The sequence below is a fragment of the Mya arenaria genome, chromosome 9, assembly GCF_026914265.1.
Source record: "Mya arenaria isolate MELC-2E11 chromosome 9, ASM2691426v1".
Lineage (NCBI taxonomy): Eukaryota > Metazoa > Mollusca > Bivalvia > Myida > Myidae > Mya > Mya arenaria.
The window spans coordinates 51,915,474-51,938,122 of NC_069130.1; the positions used below are offsets into that span (position 1 = coordinate 51,915,474).

General features: G+C 35.2%; 4 protein-coding genes across 4 annotated transcripts in view; 2 read left to right on the forward strand and 2 right to left on the reverse strand.

The window, feature by feature from the left end:
• The first annotated feature begins 1,090 nt into the window (after positions 1-1,090).
• Positions 1,091-2,952, forward strand: LOC128246163 (uncharacterized). Its single transcript, XM_052964353.1, has 4 exons — positions 1,091-1,394; positions 1,639-1,827; positions 2,249-2,308; positions 2,803-2,952. Exons 1-4 carry the CDS (start codon positions 1,091-1,093, stop codon positions 2,916-2,918), a joined length of 669 nt encoding a protein of 222 aa, XP_052820313.1. The 3' UTR covers positions 2,919-2,952.
• A 2,011-nt stretch (positions 2,953-4,963) lies between these two features.
• On the reverse strand, positions 4,964-9,475 carry LOC128203072 (putative nuclease HARBI1). Its single transcript, XM_052904333.1, has 6 exons — positions 8,862-9,475; positions 8,310-8,411; positions 7,994-8,071; positions 7,465-7,571; positions 7,111-7,301; positions 4,964-6,636 (listed from the first exon to the last, which is right to left on the reverse strand). Exons 1-6 carry the CDS (start codon positions 9,394-9,396, stop codon positions 6,633-6,635), a joined length of 1,017 nt encoding a protein of 338 aa, XP_052760293.1. The 5' UTR covers positions 9,397-9,475; the 3' UTR covers positions 4,964-6,632.
• Positions 9,476-11,615: 2,140 nt separating this feature from the next.
• On the reverse strand, positions 11,616-12,294 carry LOC128246164 (putative nuclease HARBI1). Its single transcript, XM_052964354.1, has one exon. The coding sequence runs from the start codon at positions 12,213-12,215 to the stop codon at positions 11,616-11,618; it is 600 nt and encodes a 199-aa protein (XP_052820314.1). The 5' UTR covers positions 12,216-12,294.
• Positions 12,295-21,168: 8,874 nt separating this feature from the next.
• The window catches only part of LOC128203611 (uncharacterized), a 29,192-nt gene continuing 27,711 nt past the window's right edge, over positions 21,169-22,649 (forward strand). The window contains exon 1 of the mRNA XM_052905098.1: positions 21,169-21,230. The gene's annotated coding sequence lies outside the window, so the exon portion shown is untranslated. The remainder of the gene's footprint in view (positions 21,231-22,649) is intronic.

A 22,649-nucleotide genomic window follows, 5' to 3' on the forward strand; every position in this document is an offset into this window, starting at 1 on the left:
GGACCATGGACATTACGGACCAGACATTACGGACCAGATTTAGGGACATTACGGACCATGTTCGGAATCTTACGGACCATGATTTAAACATTTTTTTTTTAATTATTCACTCATTAGTTTTTAATTTGTTAATAAATACTTGAATATGAGTGCTCAGTATGACGTTATATCTTCCATATAACTGTGAAAAATCCCGTGAAGTTCGAATAGATCAATGGTTCAATATAAAATCTTGTGAAATTCCAAAAGGTGTTAAAGACCTATGTATTTCTAACAATTATTTGAAAAATAAAAAAAAAAATGTTTAAAAACATTATAAATCATGGTCCGTAGGTTTTTGAAGATGGTCCGTAATGTCCCTAAATCTGGTCCGAAATGTCTGGTCCGTAATGTCCATGGTCCGTAGTGTCCGTGACCCTTACGATTGTATCGAGTTGTTCCCCTTCGCATAATTGTTGTCTGTGTCAGTCAACTTTCATTTTATTGGAAAGGTAAACAACTTGTTTTAATGCATTAAATATTTGTTTAGTGCAAAATAACCTTTCACTTACATGGTGAAATATGAATATAACTCTTTATGATCAATTTCAACCATAAAATACTTCATTTAAAACAATTTCAATATTTTTAAAACACCCCTGTTTTTTGCACATTCCCGTTTAGACGTTAGGGATTGGAAGAATCCCGTATAACACGTCTATTATTTTAGACTAGAATATTTTCGTAAATGCAGAATGTCGTCTGCGTCAAAAAAGGAAGTATACCAGTACCGAACTAATAGTTTAACCTAACTGTTGCCCGTATTTTAAGTTGTACTTTTTGAGCATGCGCACTAAAATTGTGATTCCCACCGGAGGCAAAATGTGATTTTGTAAACAACCAGCCAATTGTATAAAAGTTGGTTAGATTTAACCGCTGGTTATAGTTGTCCAGCGGTTAACTTTAACCAAGTTGGCCATTTTATCCAAACCGTTTATCCGTTTGTATAAACGCAAAAAATGCAGCGGCTAAGTTAACCATTACGGTTATCGAGATATCCAAATAGGTTATAGTTAACCTAACCAAAACGATCCCATAATGCATCGATAGCATGGTTCCGGTCAGTGCGCGTTTTGCCGTATTTGTAAACAGTGTGTCGTCTGAAACATCAAAAACATGGCTGACTTCACAGTTGACGCCACAGCTAATCGAAAAAAAACGATCTAGTAATTTTTCCGATGTAGAAAAGGCCGCAATAAGGGAAGGTTTCGTCGGCTGTGGCGATCTTTTAGGGAAAAAATTTGCAAACAAAGTCGGGGGAAACACCAAAGTACAGCAGGACAATGCTTGGATGAAAATTACACAAGCAGTTAATGCTGTCGGCCGTGCATTTCGCACGGTCGATGAGGTTAAAGGTATTGAATCTTGTTATTTTGTTGATGATATAACACATATAAAAACATAATTAATATGTAAATACATACCAGTATAAATTAATGACAAACGCAATTTTCTTTTTTATTTAATTTGCTCCTCCAGTGCCTATTTGATATTTCTGATGGCTTTATTTAAGATTATTTATCCAATGTTTTATTTACTAGCCTTTTAAGTGTTATTTGATACAAAACAATATGGATTTTTTTTTAAATTTACTCCAAGAAAAACATCGAAAGATGGTGAGCTGTGCCAAGGCTGTCGTTGCCAAAGAAAATGCCAACGCCAGGCAGACGGGTGGGGGTAAGCCGATGCCTATCCCGGATGACACCACTTTGGCAATAATACAGGATATGAAGGGGACGCCTGCCTTCAGCGGCATTCCCGGGTCATCAGCATCGGAGTCGGCAATAGGTATTTGCTTATATTCATCACTCTTTATATGCATTATAAGATTTTTTGAAATTTAAATAGTCGTGATATTTATTATTTTACAACGTTGTAATACAAACCAGGTTAATGTGACATAGATGATTGACTTAATGATAATGCCCAGAATTAGTTGCGAGTAATAATAAAAGTTTCGGTAATCGACCTTGAAAAAGTTAAAGACTAAACATTGATTACAGTTATGATATAATTTAAGTTAATTATAATTAAACATAAACAACTGGAATAAAGTTTATTCAAAGGAAGCTAACATTCTGGCGAAAACCAAATTTTCAATTGCAATATGACTTACCGAATATTTTGTACAATCCATTCCCCCCCCCCCCCGCAAAAAAAATAATCCATTTTTGAATCCACTTTAAATCACATGTATGTCAAATTCCAGTTGCCGTGAACAGGCAGGACGAACCTCAAAAAGACCCGTTCAACCTGCTAGGTTTCGATGGTAAATATTTCCAAGATAAACAAGTGAATATATGAAACAGAACTCCTTCATCACATAAGTTTAACAATGCCATTTAATCCAATACGTATATTAGCAGTTATAAATTAGTTTTGGTACACCTATATTGATCCGCTCTCAATGTCACAATGACTCGACTCGATCGCAAGTTTACACATTTAAACCCGTGTGTGTTTTGAAGTTGGACCAGTCTGTCGTAGGGGTGTCTAATTTGTGAGAATGCACTTTTGTAAACAAACATACATTTTCTGGGTAAAAACCACTAATTTCCAACATTCTAATAAATGTCCGTATTTGTCAAGGCTTGAGGCCTTAAAGTATGATGATAAGAAAGTGTATTTATATTTATCCTTAAAAAAATATATACCCATAATTATAACTGTAAGGAAATGGAATAGGCTGTATAAAACGGGGCTCCTGTGGGGAATTATTGAATCATTATTAATTATCGATTCATTTTTATAAATATATTTCAGCATTGACTGGCAGTCCATCCAGGACTTGGAGCATGTTTGAGGTGGCATGTAGTTCGGGTATGCATAAGTGGATGGCATTCACACAGAATGGCAACATGCATCTATCTGTTATATGAATACAGTATAATAACTGATTAATTACAAATATATTAGAACTCTTTTCTTCATGTTTTTAATTTTTTTTTTTTAAAGACTACCTTGAATGGCAATGAGTGGTATATTTATATGGTATAAAAGTCATGATAATGAAAAGAATGTTATAAGTTATGATAAGTTACGCCTCCCCCCCCCCCACACACACACACAAAATAATAACTGTTAAAATAAAAACCAATTACAATTGGCCAATTAAAGCTTAAACATTTTTGGATATTTTTTAATGTATAAATTCATGGCCTTTACCATTCCTTTGTTTACTACTTTTTAAGGCGAGGCAGACTTGGATGACATAGAGGGTACTGAGACAAAGGTTGACATCCGAGAAGACACTAAGGGTAATTTATTTGAAAAAAACAACAACAAACATTTGTTTACATTACTTAATTGTTACTGCATGGATAGTGAAACACAGTCTTTTGAATATTTAATACTAGGAAAAAGCAACATACATGTGTAAAATCAGTATGTTCTTTTTTTACAACTCAATATCCTATAAAATTGTTTCTATCTACAGATATGCCTTTCTGCGATATGTTTGCCAATTCCTGTACAAAAGAACCAAGTAGCACGGGGAAAAGGAAAGGTAACAAGCTGAATTTGGATGGGATTGAAATGTTATATGAAAATATTTATCAACACTTCTATTCCTTCTTGTGTATATGTGTTGAATGCCTGCTTCCCTTTTTGGCATTGACATACATGTGCAGTGGTCTCTGATCAGCTATGCAGGATCTAATAAGCTCAGCCTACCAGCTAGTAGTCAGCGAATACAATTGACGTATTGTGTGCATGTATTTCAATAATTATAATTAGTTTTTGTTAAACGGTTGTACAGAATTCACACATAGCATGAATCCTGTTTCAGGTATGACCCACAACTTTGCATACACAATGGTCTGTTATTCAATGTTCTTATTATATTACCACAGAACAGTACAACATGTAACATGGAAATAATACCATACCATGTACTGTTTGTTAGTGTGTCATATGAATTTACTAAACATGAAAGTAATCACTAATCAAAATTAATGTTAAAAGCTGTAGTAAGTAATATTTGTGTATCATTTTTGATTTTCAGCTGGCCCAAATGTGGAATTCAAGACAAAGTCAAAGTATGATTGTCCATTATTTTCTTATATTTTAAATACACCAAATACTTAAAGTGACACTATTAATCAAAATCAATCTAAACACATGTTCAACAGTCATATATTTTAAGTGATAAACCTTTAACTACTCATAAAATAATGCATTTGGAAAATATCAATTTTAATACTGATAGTATTGTAGCTGTGCATTTAATAGTCGAAAACAGAAAAAAATATTAAACGATTGGTGAATGATAAAAGTTTTACTGTGATCTTCTATAGTCTCATAAGGTGTATATACCACATTTAATGCACCTTTCTTTCAAATAAAATTTGTTACCCTTCTTAAGAACCATTGATTTTGACATTTATTCATCCTTTTTGACATATCAAAACATTTGTATCAATGGTGGTAAATTTCATTTGGGAGTAAGAGTGCATTCTTAACTGTTGTATTGATGAGTAATAATTGAATACTTGAAAACAATATAATTGTATGTTGTATATGAGTTTTTTTCAGGATTATTCACCACTATGAACTGTGTGATATTTCTTCAAATGTTTTAAACAGGAAACCAAGAACCTTAAAGGAAGTGCAGACAGCATATTATGTTGAAGCCACAGCTGCCAAGAAGTCAGAGAAGAAGTTCTTTGATGCGGCAACAACTGTGCTGACTTTTCTAAGCAAGAAATATCTGTAAAGATATACTTTTCATATGAAATTGCATTTTTACTTTTAATGCTGTATACATGCTACTCAAGTTATTATGCCCCCCTTTGAAGAAGAGGGGTATATTACTTTGCACATGTCTGTCCGTCCGTAGACCAAAGCTTGTCCGAGTGATAACTCGACAATCCTTAGACCTATGGTCATCAAACTTGTTTCTGTAGCTTTTTGCATAAATATTGATATGGAATTTGGGCCGGAACAGTAAATGACCCATATTGATTTAAGGGGTCATCAGGTTAAAGGTCAACAACAGTGACCTTTAAGGCAAACTTAAAAATTCATTGACCTATGATCATCAAACTTTACATGAAGGTTGGCCCTAATTAGTAGATGACGGTGACCCCCTTTTGAGTTTGGGATCATTGAGCCAGAGTTAAAGGTCACGTTGACCTTTAATGCAAAAAAGTAGTAAAGCTTCTCCCAGTGATATTTCAACAATGCCTGGACCTATGATCATCAAACTTGACATGTAGGCTGGGTCTGGCCAGTAGATGCCCCCTTAATTTTCGGATTCATCAGATCAAAGTTCAATGTCACAGTGACCTTGAATGAAAAAAGCTTGTCTGTGTGATAACTTTAGAGTGCCTGCAGCCATGGCCATCAAACTTGACATTCAGGTATTTGGCGACCAGCTGCATGATGACTCATATGGATTTTGAGGTCATAGAGTCAAAGGCCATGGCCACAACACGCTCTATACTCATACTTTGAATGGTCATTGTCTTGATACTGTCTCAGCGGCATACAATGTCAGTGACAAATAAATTGTCATTTCGGATAATACATATTTCATTTAATTATCAATACAATCCTGACAACATGCTGCTCATGGGGGCATAATGTTTGACAAACATCTCCGGTTGTTGCTGTTTTGTGCATATTTTTAAAATTTCATATTTGTCAATATAACTTCATCTGCATCTCAATGCACAGTAATACAGCAAAATGTTTTTTCTACCAACAATGTAGAGAATGAACAAAATGTGGATGTTTCTGTGATATTATTCATGGTTTTCTTTGTCAGTACAACTCACAAAATAGAAACATGTTGATACATAGTTAACAATGACAACAGACAGTAACAATGTATTAACTATCACAGACTCACAGTAGTAATGAAAATGGACCATAAAAATGTTCTTAACTATCACAGACTCACAGTTACAATTAAAAATGGACCATAACAAATGTTTTTAACTATCACAGACTCACATTAACAATGCAAAAAGACAGTAACACTGTTTTTAACTATCACAGACTCACAGTAACAATGAAAACAGACAATAACAATGTTTTTAACTATCACAGACTCACATTAACAATGAAAACAAACAGTAACAATGTTTTTAACTATCACATTATATTTAAAAAGTAACAGTAAATGCTAGATATCTTGTCAGACATGATCCTTTTGGAATAAAATTTTGGTTTTTGTGATAATCACATTCAGAAATGATCAATGTAATAATAAGTTTCTTATTCACTAAAAATGTACATTTTTGTCTTTTTTTATGGAAATAAATCAACTTGTATGATGCAGTCAATTCTACCATGCCATATAACTCTAAATTCAAAAATAAATCACATACATTGTAATTACAATTTCAACCATTCAATAATGTTTATAAGCATCACAGTATCGTTTAATAAAAGTGTTATGAAATGCCATGAACTAGAGAAACTCAATTCAGACACAAGCATTAAATTTCATCAAATGTGGTCACCACTGTTGTTAAAATGTACACATACACAGGGCCATTGATAAAAGACACTTGTTTATATCAGTTTAAACCACCTGGTGGAAATTGATGATCATGAAAGTGGTCTCCATCCTTGTCAAATGTTCCTTGTCAACTGTAAATAGAATAAAACAATGCTTGTGTTCATTAACAGTAATAAATACTTATAGCATTGTCTGTATTTCTGGTCTTAAAATTTAATGAAAAATTTACATGCAACACAGAAAAAATGTCAGTGTATCTTAATTACAGTCAGACCCATATTATAATTGTGTTGTAGTTGTTGCAGTTCATACCTGTTGCAGATAGTTTACATATGTTATATAGCATATATAGTTTTCTGTAAGTAGTTTGTAAAATGTATGACTTTTTGATGATGCATGTGTTGTTTAATTTAATAATTTTCAATTATCAGGGCCAGTATAAAACTTGTAAATCTTAAATTTGTAACACAGTTCAAAAGGTCTTTTTAAACTAATAACAAATGTCATACATGTTAGTAATAAGTTGTTTGTATTTTTTTGGAAATGTAATGCCTTAGTGTTTTACAAATGGAAAAGGAAGCTAGCCAGTATAAAAATAGTCAAACCTGAAGTATTGCATTGTAATGTACTCCCGAACTGCCTTTCCGGACATGTCATCGTCATGGTTCAGAACAGTAGGGGGCTGCTGGTCATCCTCGGGCGGAAATTCTTCGGGTTCTCCCCACAGCTTTGCAAGGTTGTGTAATACAACACAACATACCACAATCTTACTTACTTTCAGTGGCTTCATCCGGATCTGATTTAAGGAAAAAATCACAACATACAATGTATTTATGATTCAACAAGTATACCTTTTTCAAAAACAACCATGATTGACATATGTTGTGCATTTAATTAACAATAATTATTAGTACATAGGCATTTGAAAAAACATTGGAGTTCATAGAACATTGGTATACCTCTGTATGTAGTATATGAAATCGCCTCTTCAATACACCAAAGGCTCTTTCTATAACATTTCTTGTGGAGCAATGCGCATCATTGAAATGTTGCTGTGCTTCATTTGCTGAAAATATATCATCATCATCATTATCAGCATCATCATTGTCATCATCATCACCACCACCACCACCACCATCACAACTGTAAACATAATTATTATGACTACCGTAATCACCATCGCCATCACCACTGTAATCATCATCCTCATCATCATCAACGTGATATAAGCAGCATGATAATCCTCAAAATGCTACAACTACCAAACCACAACAACAACAAGAACAAACTCCATCATCAAAATCATCATCACCACCAACACCATCATCATTATAACAAACATACATAAGCAGCTTGCATCAACTATGGAAACTACGCTGCCTTAATTCTTGGGTATCATAATCAAATATTAATCCAAATTAAAATAAAAGAAATAAGGATAAAATCAGCATTAATAGGAATGTTTTGCACAAGTGCATGCAACATTACCTGGGTGCAGGTATGGGGTGAGCATGTAAGGCTTGCAAGGGTAGGCACTGTCCCCTAGCAGTATGCCATCTTCAAGGCCTGGAAATGAAATATATTCATGTAAATACAATTGCTATTTTTTAAGTACAATTAATTAAATTTGTATTCATGAAAAAACATGATTTAATTTCAGTTCATCTCTAACATATATTATATCAGAGTTAAGAAATCAAATAATAATTATATTCACTACAAGCTCATACATTATATTAGTAAGTTGGAATGAGTACTTCATGAATGTGACATATATGCCTTAATTATATTAAATAACATTTACCATGATGATGTGTTTCCATGAAGTGGAACAATTCCGAGGTCCTAAATACATGGGCATCGTGCGTACTGCCCGGCCAGATGGCATTTATGCTTGTAAATACACCTGTGAAACACAAACAATACATTATCATACTTTAAAGAATTTCTTTTTTTCAAGATCACCATACTGTAAATTGTACATAGTACTTAAACAATAGTACAATGCAAATACCCCATATGGTGCCCCTATCATTTATAGAAAAAGACTATAGATAGCTGTTGAAAAATATTACATGGAATTCAGTAAAAATTACGTCACGACCTCTACACGTTTGAGATTTAAATCAGTTGAAAAATTAAATCAGCCAGGCATGTTGACTGTTGTAGACTGTAGTGGCGATTCCTGGGATATTATGCAGACATCGCCACTACATCATCTCCCGAATAATATTCATACATGGATTTATAAAAATTAAGGTAAGTGTATCTATGTTTCATGTAAATCTTACTACAATAAAGTTGCTTTTGTTATTCAGAACTAATTCATTAAACAGTACAACGAAATTTTCGTTACCTCTATGGTCGCAGCTGGCTTGCACGTTAATGCTGTGAAAATGTTTTCTATTGACACACTGCTCCTCGTCATCACTGGGCGTTTGTATTCTTACGTGCGTTCCGTCTACCGCTGATATCACAGACGGGAATCCCCTTATGGCATGAAATCCAGTCTTAGTCCTGTGTCTATGTCTGTCTGTCGTCGGAAATTGAATCGCGCTGTCCTTCATGTCAAAAATACAGTCGGTCACTGCAGTTACAACCCTTGAAACCGTGGCAACATCTACCCCAAATGTATCCCCTATTACTTGTAAAAAATTCCCAGTGGCGTAAAAACGTAAAGCAATCATAATCTGTTGCCGTGGTGTCAAGGGTTGATTTCTGCGAGTCGGTCGCTCAAGTCTGTGGCCTATCAGTCGTTCCAATCTGTCTATGTTGTGCGGAGTGAATCTATACCGTTTACGTACTTCCTCGTCGTTGTCTTCGTCCGTTTGTCTATCTATCCTGCGAAATTGTTGAGGTCGCCTAGCGTTCACTATGTCAAGGTCGGCCATCTTTGTTTTGGTTAAATCAGCTAACCAAACTCTTCGAGTCCGGTTAAATTTTGTCCAAAAGTTAGCCGAATCACGCGCTGGTTAGGATAACTTAATTTTTATACAATCGGTTTTCAGATAACTTGACCAAACCAGGGAGATAACCAAAAGATAACCGCTGGTTAGGACTTATCCACGTTTATACAATTGGCTGCTGGAAACTTTTGGAATTTAATGTCTTATAATCCTTACCTAATGAAAATATTTGGTACCTGCTGAAACTTTTCAAACACCTGATTGATTGAAATCAGGTGCTTGATATGTAACTTCCAAAATGAGGCGAAAATCGTGAGTGTCCGAGAACTACTAGTGTCCGAGAACTACTCGCCTACTGGTAAATTACTAAATATTCAGCCCCGTTTTGAATACGATCTCCTTTCTTTTTGCCTTAAAACAGACAGTAACATCAAAGCGACTTATTTCGACTACGGTACGAGATGACATGCCTCAAAACAGGCCCTAATGCGAGATGGCGAGGCTACGATGACCAGATCCCGCCCGGCTCACACAGCCTACAATAACTTTACCTTTGAAGACGAAATCTTTCACTGTATAACCATCTTGGTCTTTGTCCAACTTGATAAAATAGAGCGCCTTGTCTCTTGGTTTAAGCCGTGCAGTAGGTCGCATGATGCCAGTTTACTGTAGTACACGAATACTTAGTACATGCTGCTCCAGAAAATAATACGGAAGTACTTGGAAAAGACATGCGCAGTGAAGCGTAACTACTCGGTGATTTCCGACAACTTCGGAAATAGAAATCGCCTATCCATAATCGCCGAGGTGATCCAGTTGTGAATCTATCGCGCAACCAAGACTAAGGAAAGCAACTAGTACACGTTATTTTCATCCCACAACTCCAGCAGAGTGAAAGTGGGCAGACCCGCTTTACTCAAAATTTTACGCAACAAGTCATTTGCATTCAAATTAGACCACCGTATATATGGGCAGATTCCCATCTGCCCACTTCCCATTCATCTGCCCGTTACGTGGGTTAAATTACCATTGATCCACCCACATGCACGGTCATACAAAACTATATATATATATATATTCAATTCATATATATATATATATATATATATATATATATATATATATATATATATATATATGAATTCGGGCTTATATTCATCCAAAAAGACTAATGCCGATGACTGCAGTACAGTCTTGAAGTTTTACAACATCCACAATACAACCCAGACCTCTCACCAAGTGACTTCTAGTAGAATCCCCACATCAAGCCATGTCTACCCGGACTTTGTTTTCAGTGCCCTTTCTGATGTATCACCTTGCCCTTTTCAAAACCTGGCTGGAGCACTGGATAAGATGAGTCATCATGACCTTATACATGGTCAATCATACAGGAATAACGCTTCAACGTTATGTTGACCTACATTCAACATTTTTATAATAAGAAATCTCACTTCACTTCACTTCTTTTGTGAATTCTGTGTTTGAAAAACAGCATTAAACTTTTGAGAAACAAACTCTTAACTCCATAGGTAATTGTTAAATTTAAACTATATTGGTATTAATCATGATTTCATATACATGTGATTTCGAGGGGCAAGTATTAACAGGTTGTGTAAGCAATATCGGACACTTCCGGAGGTTGTTTTTCTGTATATCTGTTTGTTTGCACAATATCTCAATTAAAATTGGATGAAATTTCCTGACAAAACTCTTTAAGACAATAGTCTTAAAAATGTTCAGATTCTGGCATTCAACCAGTTAGCCTATGCCTGTTACTACCAATACCGATACTTTTTGACATTTCATGCAAGGCTTGCTCAACTGATAAAGGCTTTCTTAGCAGAGGTCTGGTTTAGTCTAAAATAATAGACTTGTTATACGGAATTCTTCCAATCCCTTAAGTCTTAACGGGTTTGTGCAAAATCCAGGGGGTTTGAAAATATATTGAAATTGTATTTAGTGAAGTATTTTATGTTTGAACTGGATAATAAAAGTTTATATCTATATTAAGTGCAAAGCTTTCCAATAAAACAAATCTTGACTGACACAGACAACAATTATGCCAAGCAGAACAAATCGACACTATCATAATAACTCGGCCACCTGTGACAAGCTTCGAGATAGACCACGTAAATACATGCACCATGGCCAAAGTGTTCCGATTGATGTAAAATTGTGAACTGCAGCCTTGCATGTATATATCATTATGTTTTGACAGAATGAAACGAAGAAAAACCCATCAAACTCATAGTACTCAAATTTTCGTTACCTCTATGGTCGCAGCTGGCTTGCACGTTAATGCTGTGAAAATGTTTTCTATTGACACACTGCTCCTCGTCATCACTGGGCGTTTGTATTCTTACGTGCGTTCCGTCTACCGCTGATATCACAGACGGGAATCCCCTTATGGCATGAAATCCAGTCTTAGTCCTGTGTCTATGTCTGTCTGTCGTCGGAAATTGAATCGCGCTGTCCTTCATGTCAAAAATACAGTCGGTCACTGCAGTTACAACCCTTGAAACCGTGGCAACATCTACCCCAAATGTATCCCCTATTACTTGTAAAAAATTCCCAGTGGCGTAAAAACGTAAAGCAATCATAATCTGTTGCCGTGGTGTCAAGGGTTGATTTCTGCGAGTCGGTCGCTCAAGTCTGTGGCCTATCAGTCGTTCCAATCTGTCTATGTTGTGCGGAGTGAATCTATACCGTTTACGTACTTCCTCGTCGTTGTCTTCGTCCGTTTGTCTATCTATCCTGCGAAATTGTTGAGGTCGCCTAGCGTTCACTATGTCAAGGTCGGCCATCTTTGTTTTGGTTAAATCAGCTAACCAAACTCTTCGAGTCCGGTTAAATTTTGTCCAAAAGTTAGCCGAATCACGCGCTGGTTAGGATAACTTAATTTTTATACAATCGGTTTTCAGATAACTTGACCAAACCAGGGAGATAACCAAAAGATAACCGCTGGTTAGGACTTATCCACGTTTATACAATTGGCTGCTGGAAACTTTTGGAATTTAATGTCTTATAATCCTTACCTAATGAAAATATTTGGTACCTGCTGAAACTTTTCAAACACCTGATTGATTGAAATCAGGTGCTTGATATGTAACTTCCAAAATGAGGCGAAAATCGTGAGTGTCCGAGAACTACTAGTGTCCGAGAACTACTCGCCTACTGGTAAATTACTAAATATTCAGCCCCGTTTTGAATACGATCTCCTTTCTTTTTGCCTTAAAACAGACAGTAACATCAAAGCGACTTATTTCGACTACGGTACGAGATGACATGCCTCAAAACAGGCCCTAATGCGAGATGGCGAGGCTACGATGACCAGATCCCGCCCGGCTCACACAGCCTACAATAACTTTACCTTTGAAGACGAAATCTTTCACTGTATAACCATCTTGGTCTTTGTCCAACTTGATAAAATAGAGCGCCTTGTCTCTTGGTTTAAGCCGTGCAGTAGGTCGCATGATGCCAGTTTACTGTAGTACACGAATACTTAGTACATGCTGCTCCAGAAAATAATACGGAAGTACTTGGAAAAGACATGCGCAGTGAAGCGTAACTACTCGGTGATTTCCGACAACTTCGGAAATAGAAATCGCCTATCCATAATCGCCGAGGTGATCCAGTTGTGAATCTATCGCGCAACCAAGACTAAGGAAAGCAACTAGTACACGTTATTTTCATCCCACAACTCCAGCAGAGTGAAAGTGGGCAGACCCGCTTTACTCAAAATTTTACGCAACAAGTCATTTGCATTCAAATTAGACCACCGTATATATGGGCAGATTCCCATCTGCCCACTTCCCATTCATCTGCCCGTTACGTGGGTTAAATTACCATTGATCCACCCACATGCACGGTCATACAAAACTATATATATATATATATTCAATTCATATATATATATATATATATATATATATATATATATATATATATATATATGAATTCGGGCTTATATGCATCCAAAAAGACTAATGCCGATGACTGCAGTACAGTCTTGAAGTTTTACAACATCCACAATACAACCCAGACCTCTCACCAAGTGACTTCTAGTAGAATCCCCACATCAAGCCATGTCTACCCGGACTTTGTTTTCAGTGCCCTTTCTGATGTATCACCTTGCCCTTTTCAAAACCTGGCTGGAGCACTGGATAAGATGAGTCATCATGACCTTATACATGGTCAATCATACAGGAATAACGCTTCAACGTTATGTTGACCTACATTCAACATTTTTATAATAAGAAATCTCACTTCACTTCACTTCTTTTGTGAATTCTGTGTTTGAAAAACAGCATTAAACTTTTGAGAAACAAACTCTTAACTCCATAGGTAATTGTTAAATTTAAACTATATTGGTATTAATCATGATTTCATATACATGTGATTTCGAGGGGCAAGTATTAACAGGTTGTGTAAGCAATATCGGACACTTCCGGAGGTTGTTTTTCTGTATATCTGTTTGTTTGCACAATATCTCAATTAAAATTGGATGAAATTTCCTGACAAAACTCTTTAAGACAATAGTCTTAAAAATGTTCAGATTCTGGCATTCAACCAGTTAGCCTATGCCTGTTACTACCAATACCGATACTTTTTGACATTTCATGCAAGGCTTGCTCAACTGATAAAGGCTTTCTTAGCAGAGGTCTGGTTTAGTCTAAAATAATAGACTTGTTATACGGAATTCTTCCAATCCCTTAAGTCTTAACGGGTTTGTGCAAAATCCAGGGGGTTTGAAAATATATTGAAATTGTATTTAGTGAAGTATTTTATGTTTGAACTGGATAATAAAAGTTTATATCTATATTAAGTGCAAAGCTTTCCAATAAAACAAATCTTGACTGACACAGACAACAATTATGCCAAGCAGAACAAATCGACACTATCATAATAACTCGGCCACCTGTGACAAGCTTCGAGATAGACCACGTAAATACATGCACCATGGCCAAAGTGTTCCGATTGATGTAAAATTGTGAACTGCAGCCTTGCATGTATATATCATTATGTTTTGACAGAATGAAACGAAGAAAAACCCATCAAACTCATAGTACTCATTGGATGTTTATGTTGTGGTGTACGGAACTAATATAAAATAACATTATCTTGTAATATTTCTTGTTTTTATGATATTTTATAGACTCAATATGCTTTAACCCGGAATCCCGATCGGAATTACTACCCACTTTTGGTACAAAACAATTTGTATGTGAAGGATTTGCCATATCAAAAATCGTAAAAAAATATTGTCAACATACAATTATTTGGACTACAACTCAGCCATGGCCGAATTGTTCCGATTGTTTTAAAACTGTTAACTGCAGCCTTGCAGGTGCCTTTTAAGTATATTTCATAATTTATGACAGAATGAAATGAAGAAAACCCATCAAACTCATTATTAATATTATTTGTTGAATATTATTTTTTTTTATTTACGGAACTAATGTTAAATAACATTATCTCGTAATTTTTCTTGTTTATATAATATTTTATAGACGCAATATGCTTTGTCCCGGAATCCTGATCGGAATAACTAGCCGCTTTTGGTACAAAACAAATATGTGAAGGATTTGCCATATCAAAAATCGTAAAAAAAAGGCAGTCAACATACAATTATTTGGACTGATGTCTGGTTGTCACAGGTATTACTGACAAATTGTTATGTGGGTTTTCCCTGTTACAGTCCACCAATAGCAAATAGTGTCTTTTATATTTACTTAACAATTTTAACATCAAGTGTTATCCGAATTGCTCCGTGTCCGAAACAAATTAGAAATACGATTACATTTAAATCACAGTTATGGACACGTGCATTGGTAATCAAAATACTCAAACATGTTCTTAAGATACTCGTGGCCATACCTCGCAAATTTAATCCTCTATAGAAGCAAAGTAGGGAAGAAAATACAGAAAAAAATAATTTCTCGATTTATCAGGGGAAGTAACTCTGATGATCAATGTGACTGGTAGCGCTCGTTACAAAAAATCGACCCCCTAAGCAGTGTTCTTACCTTGAAATAGCCGACGAAATAATATGGTTACTGAATTATAAGATGCTACATGTAGTGGTAATATCGATCTACACCAAGTTTTATAATAATTTACTTACTTTCTTTTTTTCATGCATAACTTGTTTTTTTTTTCTATTACACGGAAGTAAACTTACCTTAACCTTACTGAAAACTATTTCGAAAACAAACGGCTAGGTGCTGTTAATTTTACCATATAGATATAAGTATCTATCATGTGTGTCCGGTACGGATAGAAAATCCGACCCGAGTGCACGCGCGTAATCCGGTAAAGAGGTTTACCGAGTTACCGGCCACGTAGCGTGACCGAAGGACCGATTTTTCTTTCCGTACCGGAAAAACATGATTGAAATTTTTCTTGCATATCTAAAGTTATCAACTTGTGGAAGAATTGAGGTAAAAAACGCACTTTTATACATTTTACCAAAAAGCGCGTGAAACTTTGTTTACTGACGTCATAAAGCGCAGTAATTTTAAATCACTATTGATGTCAAATAGTAACTATTTAAATCGCGTTATTACGATTATTCATTATCTATTTAAATTGATTGCATACTTATAATTGATTGCGCTTTATTGAAATGAAATAATGTACTTTTCATAAACCATACAATAAAAGAAATAAGAAATAGCGCTTTGTGGCGCATAACTCATCTTACATGGTGGTGTAAGATGCGTTTTTCCAGCACTGGTCAAATGACCGGGAACACACGTCCGGTATGCAAGAATACCTCTCTCATAACCGGACCCACATGATAGATACTTATAGTTATATGGTAAAATTAACAGCACCTAGCCATTTATTTTCGAAATAGTTTTCAGGAAGGTTAAGGTAGTTCGCGTAGAGTTTTGTTTCCGCAAGTAGTATGAATAACCAGCATGATGTTCAATGAATAATAAACATAGCAACTTTTGTATTCATTCCAAAAGCGTTTACATTTTATATTACTTCAAGCGCAAAACATACTCGATAGCGCCACCACTAGGGCAACAGCGCCACCACTTTTATAAATATGTGCATTTTTCTTTTTTAAGAAGTGCTTATCAGTTTTGTTGTGTTCCGGCATAAGTACTATACATAACAGTTATGTTTGCATGCGTGAGAATGTTCTTACGGGGTGTGTTAGCATCGAAATGTACTTGCTATGCAATCAGATCACAAAATATGCACCAGTTCGATTCGGGAGAAAAGCTCCTGACACCACAGTTTGCACAATATTGCAACGAAATAGTAATCAGCCTACAGTAGAAGTGTTCTTACACGGTACCACATTCTCCGATTTTCGAAATATGTCCGCTAAATGAAATTATCAAATGAAATATAAATCATACTCACGTTTGTTTATGTAAATATAGGGCACAGCTCCACTACGGAAGTGTCGACAGCTCTTTTTCTTTGCATCACCGTAAAGTGGTGGAGCTGGCGTTTAGAGGTCATGTAGTAGGAAACCAGCCTTTCTATTATTAAGCTTTGTGAAAAACCATCTTGGTATCCCAGCGTATACCTATTTATAGGCTGTGAATCATAGTTACACATATAATCATCAATTTGATGTATGATTATTTAGATATTACAACACTGACTCTGAGAGCTAAAAAGGCTGTATGCATGACAAGGGTAATTTGACTTTTTTAGATCACTCGAGCACAACATGCCAAGAAATACCAGCAAATTTTTCCACTTTTCATTTCTACACGAGAGTCAATTTCAGCTACACGTTAACCCCTAATTGACCGAGAATCTGACCATGTGTTTAATCATGTTATCATATCTAGGGAGTTGCTGTAGTTTGGGTCAAGATTTGGAAGAATGTACTTAATTTTGCCCATAAAGACGGGAAGAAATATCAAGTGTTAGACGTAATTACAGAGTACTTAATTTAGTAAAACATATTATTTACTTTTTCTTAAACAAAAATAATCATGTTGTTTTTAATGAGTAACATTATTTTTTTAGACATATGACAGATGTTAATGAAAATTGTAAATGAAAAACCAACTGTTTGGAATGAAAATGTAACCTATATTACATTATATATGAATCTGGCCGTCTCATAGGTCGAATTATATGCTTTACTAAGCGTATGGATATTGATTTTAAAATGTCAGATTTATTGGGTTTGCATTTGAACAAAACACACAGTCTTATTATTCATTTTTAAAGCTTTGTTGTTTTTTCACAGTAAAAAATATTGTGTTCGTAAGTATACGTATACCCCATGCAAAACTTGAAAAAATACATCAACTGAATCTCCGAATGTTAAATTTACTTCAAATTTGTTCATATCATAATGAACTCATTCTGAGGCGTTTAAAATGCATTTACGTATAACTGATTGCGATTTGTTTTTGCAATGTTTCAATCTAGAATATTGCTTAGTTTTGTGTTCATCTGGCATTGTCTTCATACCGTGACCGGTGAAAGAACATATTTTGATCCCCATAAAATCACGGCAATGGTCGCTGTCCTTGAGTGACTCCTTTTCTGTAAAATATTGACCCCCCCCCCCCCCACACACACACCCCAAATAATAACATGACTCCCAACGATCGTTACTGTAAATAGGTATTTAACCCCACCGAACAAAACCGACTACGTTGGTCATTTAATACGTGTGCTCTTAAATCTTTGTAATACAGGTGGTAATGCTGCAGCTATTGCTGTTGATAATAACACTACTGCTTCTGCTATTGCCACTGTCAACACCACCGCCACCACCACCACAACCACCACCGATGATGATGATGATGATGATGATGATGATGATGATACCCCTAAAACTACTGCCGCTCCTGCTGAATTGTTGTTGTTGTTGTTGCCACTTCTACAATAACAACAGCTAATAATATCCCTTCTACTAACTATCATATAACTTCTACTGATGCTGCTTATCTCGCGTTAATCAACTCTATGTTGCTGTGAATGATGGAACTAAGCTTTTTGTATCAATGCGAAGACCCTTCATTCATCTATTTATAATGAGCGCAAAGTACAATGAACCCTTAAAGGGACTGTATACCAGATTCGCACCAAAAAATGTTTTTTTCTGTAACGAATCTCAGGACAATTTTCTAATGGAATGTGTTACGCTTTGATATCATAATTGTAAAAAAGTACCAAAATGTAAAAAAAAAAAATGTGTCGGAGACCGAGTTCAAACCTGTGTCGCCAAAATTGCAGTCCAGCGTCGTATCCACTGAGCTACGATGGCTTCCTCTATTAATTTCATAATTAAGCTATACATGTACCTCGGTAATATCACGTAATAACACCGACTAGCCAATCACGCATAAGGAATGAATTCTACCTGGTAGACATACCCAGTAATCTTTTTAATGGAAAAATACGAAATAACTGCTGAACTTAAATAAATTGTGAATTATGTGGTACTTCAGTTAGTAAGTTTCAATGCATAGTACACATCGATGCCAAGTTTATGTCAGTTTTCGACAATTTTCTCTTTTTTCGCTATTTTATCATACGGAGTAGAGCCCGTTTAAGCAGATTTTCGACATCCACAGATAAACGACTCCCCGGTATCATTTTATTAAATATACATGAGTCATAACATTTTGAGCCAGTAATCGATAAGTTTGACTGGGGTTCGTGATTCTATTTGGGTCAAAATACATCCTCACGCTGGCCAAATCCTAATAGCCTCTTATGGAACAATCCCTTAATCAAGTTATTAAATTAAACGACTTGATTACGGTATTGTTCTATAAGGGGCTATTAGGATTTGGCTGGCGTGTGGAAAATATTTAGCTGTTGGGGAACTAAGAAATATAGTTAGTATATTTGTACTTGATGTTTTCAATCTTTAAACATAATTCAAGAGTGTGGTTTAGATAGTTAAATATTGTTATTAAGGAGATTGTTCATGAACAATATCAAAGATGTAATGCTTAGCTTAGTTAATTAATAATTATACTTTTTATAGTTAAGAAAATCATGTCAATACTTAATAATAAACTATTTTTGAAATTTTTGTTTTATTTTTGACAAGTGTCGTAATAAACAAAATGAGATGAAGCGTTAAACCTAAGAAACATGCACTATAGAAAGATTTTTCCGAAAAATGACCAAACTCCTGAATTTCATGCTGGTCGTAATGGCCATTAAATAAAATCAATTAGCTGTTACAGCAGATAACTGATAAAAATTACATGGAGAACCAAGTCAGCCCTTTAACCCTTAGCACAAAACCACTGAATGGAACATAATGCATATGCTGCTAAAATCCAGGTATATGCTGGCATACAGGGGTTTCCTTCTTAATCGAAAATTTGATAGGATTTCTTGGCATGGATTAAAATTGTACAGAAAGGAATTATTTCAATATCAGAGAGTTAAAGAACGCAATATAAAAAGCAGAATCTGCAAACAGTTTCAAAATGAACGCGTACTGAATCAAATAAATACATGTAAGGCCGAGGACCGATAATATCTAATAATATCTACATGTACTTTGTAGTTAAGAATAGAATCTGGTTCATCGCATTCAGAGAGGTTCCCGGAAATAAAGTCTGAGAACTCGGGAATATATGGATCGTATTATGATACAATTAAAAGCTAATTATGCGTAAGATATCAAACCATAATGTTTTAAATTAAATTTTAATGCTTTATTGTATCCAACAATCAATTTATTTTGGTGATTGAAGTTCATCCATAAGAATATTTCCTATGTTTTTAATAGCTTAAATCGCTCTTACTTTTTATTTTCATTGAAATTGTTAGTTTGTCCTTGTGTTTGTAAAACGTGTGTCGACATAAGACCATTCTCTTGGGTAAGTACATACTAACAACATTTAACCAGTACTAAATGCAGATAAGTATACACTTTTACCATTCAAATCAAATCGCGTAAAGCTATCGATCTACTACAATTTGTGTCATTGTCATGTAATGCCGAATGAAACGGAAAGTGTGTGAATATTTCTCACTTTGTCTCAGTAATTTCAGACCAAAGTCTTGAGCATGTAACATAATGCATATGCATATTTAAAACCACTGATATAGATGAGTACTCTGTTCATTTTGTGGCATTGGTTGAGGGCATTATTAAGATACATGTACATCAAACATACAGGGATTAAATAATATTCGGGTGATTCGATCCAGAGGTATTTGTCGTTGTAGAAGTAGGCCTAACACATAAACCTAATTAATATGTTCAATGCATTTATTTGGGATGCATTTGGTTAAGCTGGCATACCCTGGAAGTAAATTAAATAAGCCTTAGTCAAGTTTGAATTGAAGTGTAGATATTACTAAAATTCATTAATGATTTATCCGTGGCAGTGCATTGTTTATAAAAACCAAAGCTCCAGATAAGGTTTAATGTGATATTTAGAATTACTCCATACCCTATACGTAACTATTTGGCGTATTCCACATTTCAAGTGACTTATACTACATGATCTAATTGAGAATCAACATAAAACTCTTAAAGTTGAGCTACTCATATACTTACTTATATACTATCTTTAGATTTTTATGTTATAATTTAATTTAATAATTATTTTTTTACAATTACATGACTATACTCACATAACATTGCAGGCCGACGGCCATTCAACGCTTTAAGCGCTTTGATTTTAATACAATACTTATCCTTACTACAATTAACGAGGTCTATCCCGAAGCTTGCCGGTCCACTATCTTGAACCTTGCCGGAGAAAGCCGAGTTGTTACGGTTGACGCCCAAATGTTTTCGCGCATGCGCTATGTTAAATGTTCGTCACGTATTTGCTTTAATGGCGGCCGTAAATGTGAGTTTTGATTTTTTTTTAACACAATTCAACAACTTTTCAGATCAGCATCACATTATGTGTGTAATCAGAGACATTAAGGAAATGCAAAACCATATTAATTGAGTTTAATATTTGAAAATCATGTTTCATTTCACGTATATTTTCATGTTCTTACTGCTTTCGTTTTACGTGTATGTATACTGCTCAAACCTTGAAAGTCATTATCCCATTAAGACCTCCAAATAAACAATTACATATGTATATACATACTGGTTAGAGAGGGGAAAATAATAGATAAGTAATTAAAGAGGAAAAGGCTTAGAATTAACAAAATACGTTCTGATTATATCGCATCTACTGTACTCATTCATCCATAACTGTTGCACAAATATGATGAATAGATGAAATTAGACTTGTTTATCATACATGTAGTTATACATATATGCATTGTCATTCTCTATGACAAAAGTATTGCATTTTGGTTCAATTTATGTTTTATTGTTTTTATAGTAAGAAACCAGCCTTTTAATTATTAATGCACCAGTCAATTGTAACCACGGCCCCCCAGGTCCGGGGGTATACCGGGGAAATGGGCCGTGTTTTTACCTTTCAGGTGGCCCTGCAGTGCCGGGTGAATGTGGTGGTTTTGTCTTCGCTTTAAATATAGCGGGGAATGGGCCTTAACTAGGGTCCCTGGGGTGCGGGGGCATTTGGCAGAGAATTTGCCATCTGTTCGTCCTCGCAGAGCGGGGATTTAACCGGGGGTGGCTGGACCGAAAGTCAAAGTCCTCGCTATTCCCCGGACCTGGGGGGGGGCGTGGTTACAATTGACTGGTGCATAAGCTTTGTGAAAAATCATCCTGGTATCCAAGCGCATACTTATTTATATAGGCTGTGAATCATAGTAACACATAATCATCAATTTGGTGTATGATTGCATGGCTTTTTCTATAGTACCCAAGGGTCCGACTATCAGACCCATTCCCAAAGCAAAATGTAAGGTATTTTTTCCAATCTTCAGAAAAAAATACCAATAAAAGAATTTTTATTTTTTAGAAAGTCTTTTTTATCTGTATTGGTTCATTTGCAACTTCCTAATAAGTCATGTCATGTAAAGTTTTTTTGATATAGATCTCGGAAATCATTGATTTTCATCACATTCAGAGATCAGCATGAAATATTATCTGTCATGATTTATTGCAATAGATATTTACAACCAAAGGATTGATATTTCAGCCATTTTGGGTCCTTTAAAGGGAAAATAAACTAATATTAAATCATTTCCTAATTCTCAGGAGACTACACAGCTTTTTCTTTTAACTGTACAATTTCCCAATTTCGGCATTTTCATGACGCAAAATTTCCCAAAATGTCCAGGGTCTTTTTCCCAAAATGGCCAGAGAAAGCCCTGCATTATTTAGATATTAACAGTGAGCT

What these genes read in the sequence shown, in the direction of transcription:
- LOC128246163 (XM_052964353.1), top strand. Translation starts at nt 1,091, where the DNA reads ATGGTTCCGGTCAGTGCGCGTTTTGCCGTATTTGTAAACAGTGTGTCG. An exon ending in CACGGTCGATGAGGTTAAAG is followed by an intron (nt 1,395 to 1,638) that starts GTATTGAATCTT and finishes ATTTACTCCAAG; the next exon opens with AAAAACATCGAAAGATGGTG. An exon ending in CAACCTGCTAGGTTTCGATG is followed by an intron (nt 2,309 to 2,802) that starts GTAAATATTTCC and finishes AATATATTTCAG; the next exon opens with CATTGACTGGCAGTCCATCC.
- LOC128203072 (XM_052904333.1), bottom strand. Translation starts at nt 9,396, where the DNA reads ATGGCCGACCTTGACATAGTGAACGCTAGGCGACCTCAACAATTTCGC. An exon ending in AGCCAGCTGCGACCATAGAG is followed by an intron (nt 8,412 to 8,861) that starts GTAACGAAAATT and finishes TGTGTTTCACAG; the next exon opens with GTGTATTTACAAGCATAAAT. An exon ending in CATGGAAACACATCATCATG is followed by an intron (nt 8,072 to 8,309) that starts GTAAATGTTATT and finishes TTTCATTTCCAG; the next exon opens with GCCTTGAAGATGGCATACTG.
- LOC128246164 (XM_052964354.1), bottom strand. Translation starts at nt 12,215, where the DNA reads ATGGCCGACCTTGACATAGTGAACGCTAGGCGACCTCAACAATTTCGC.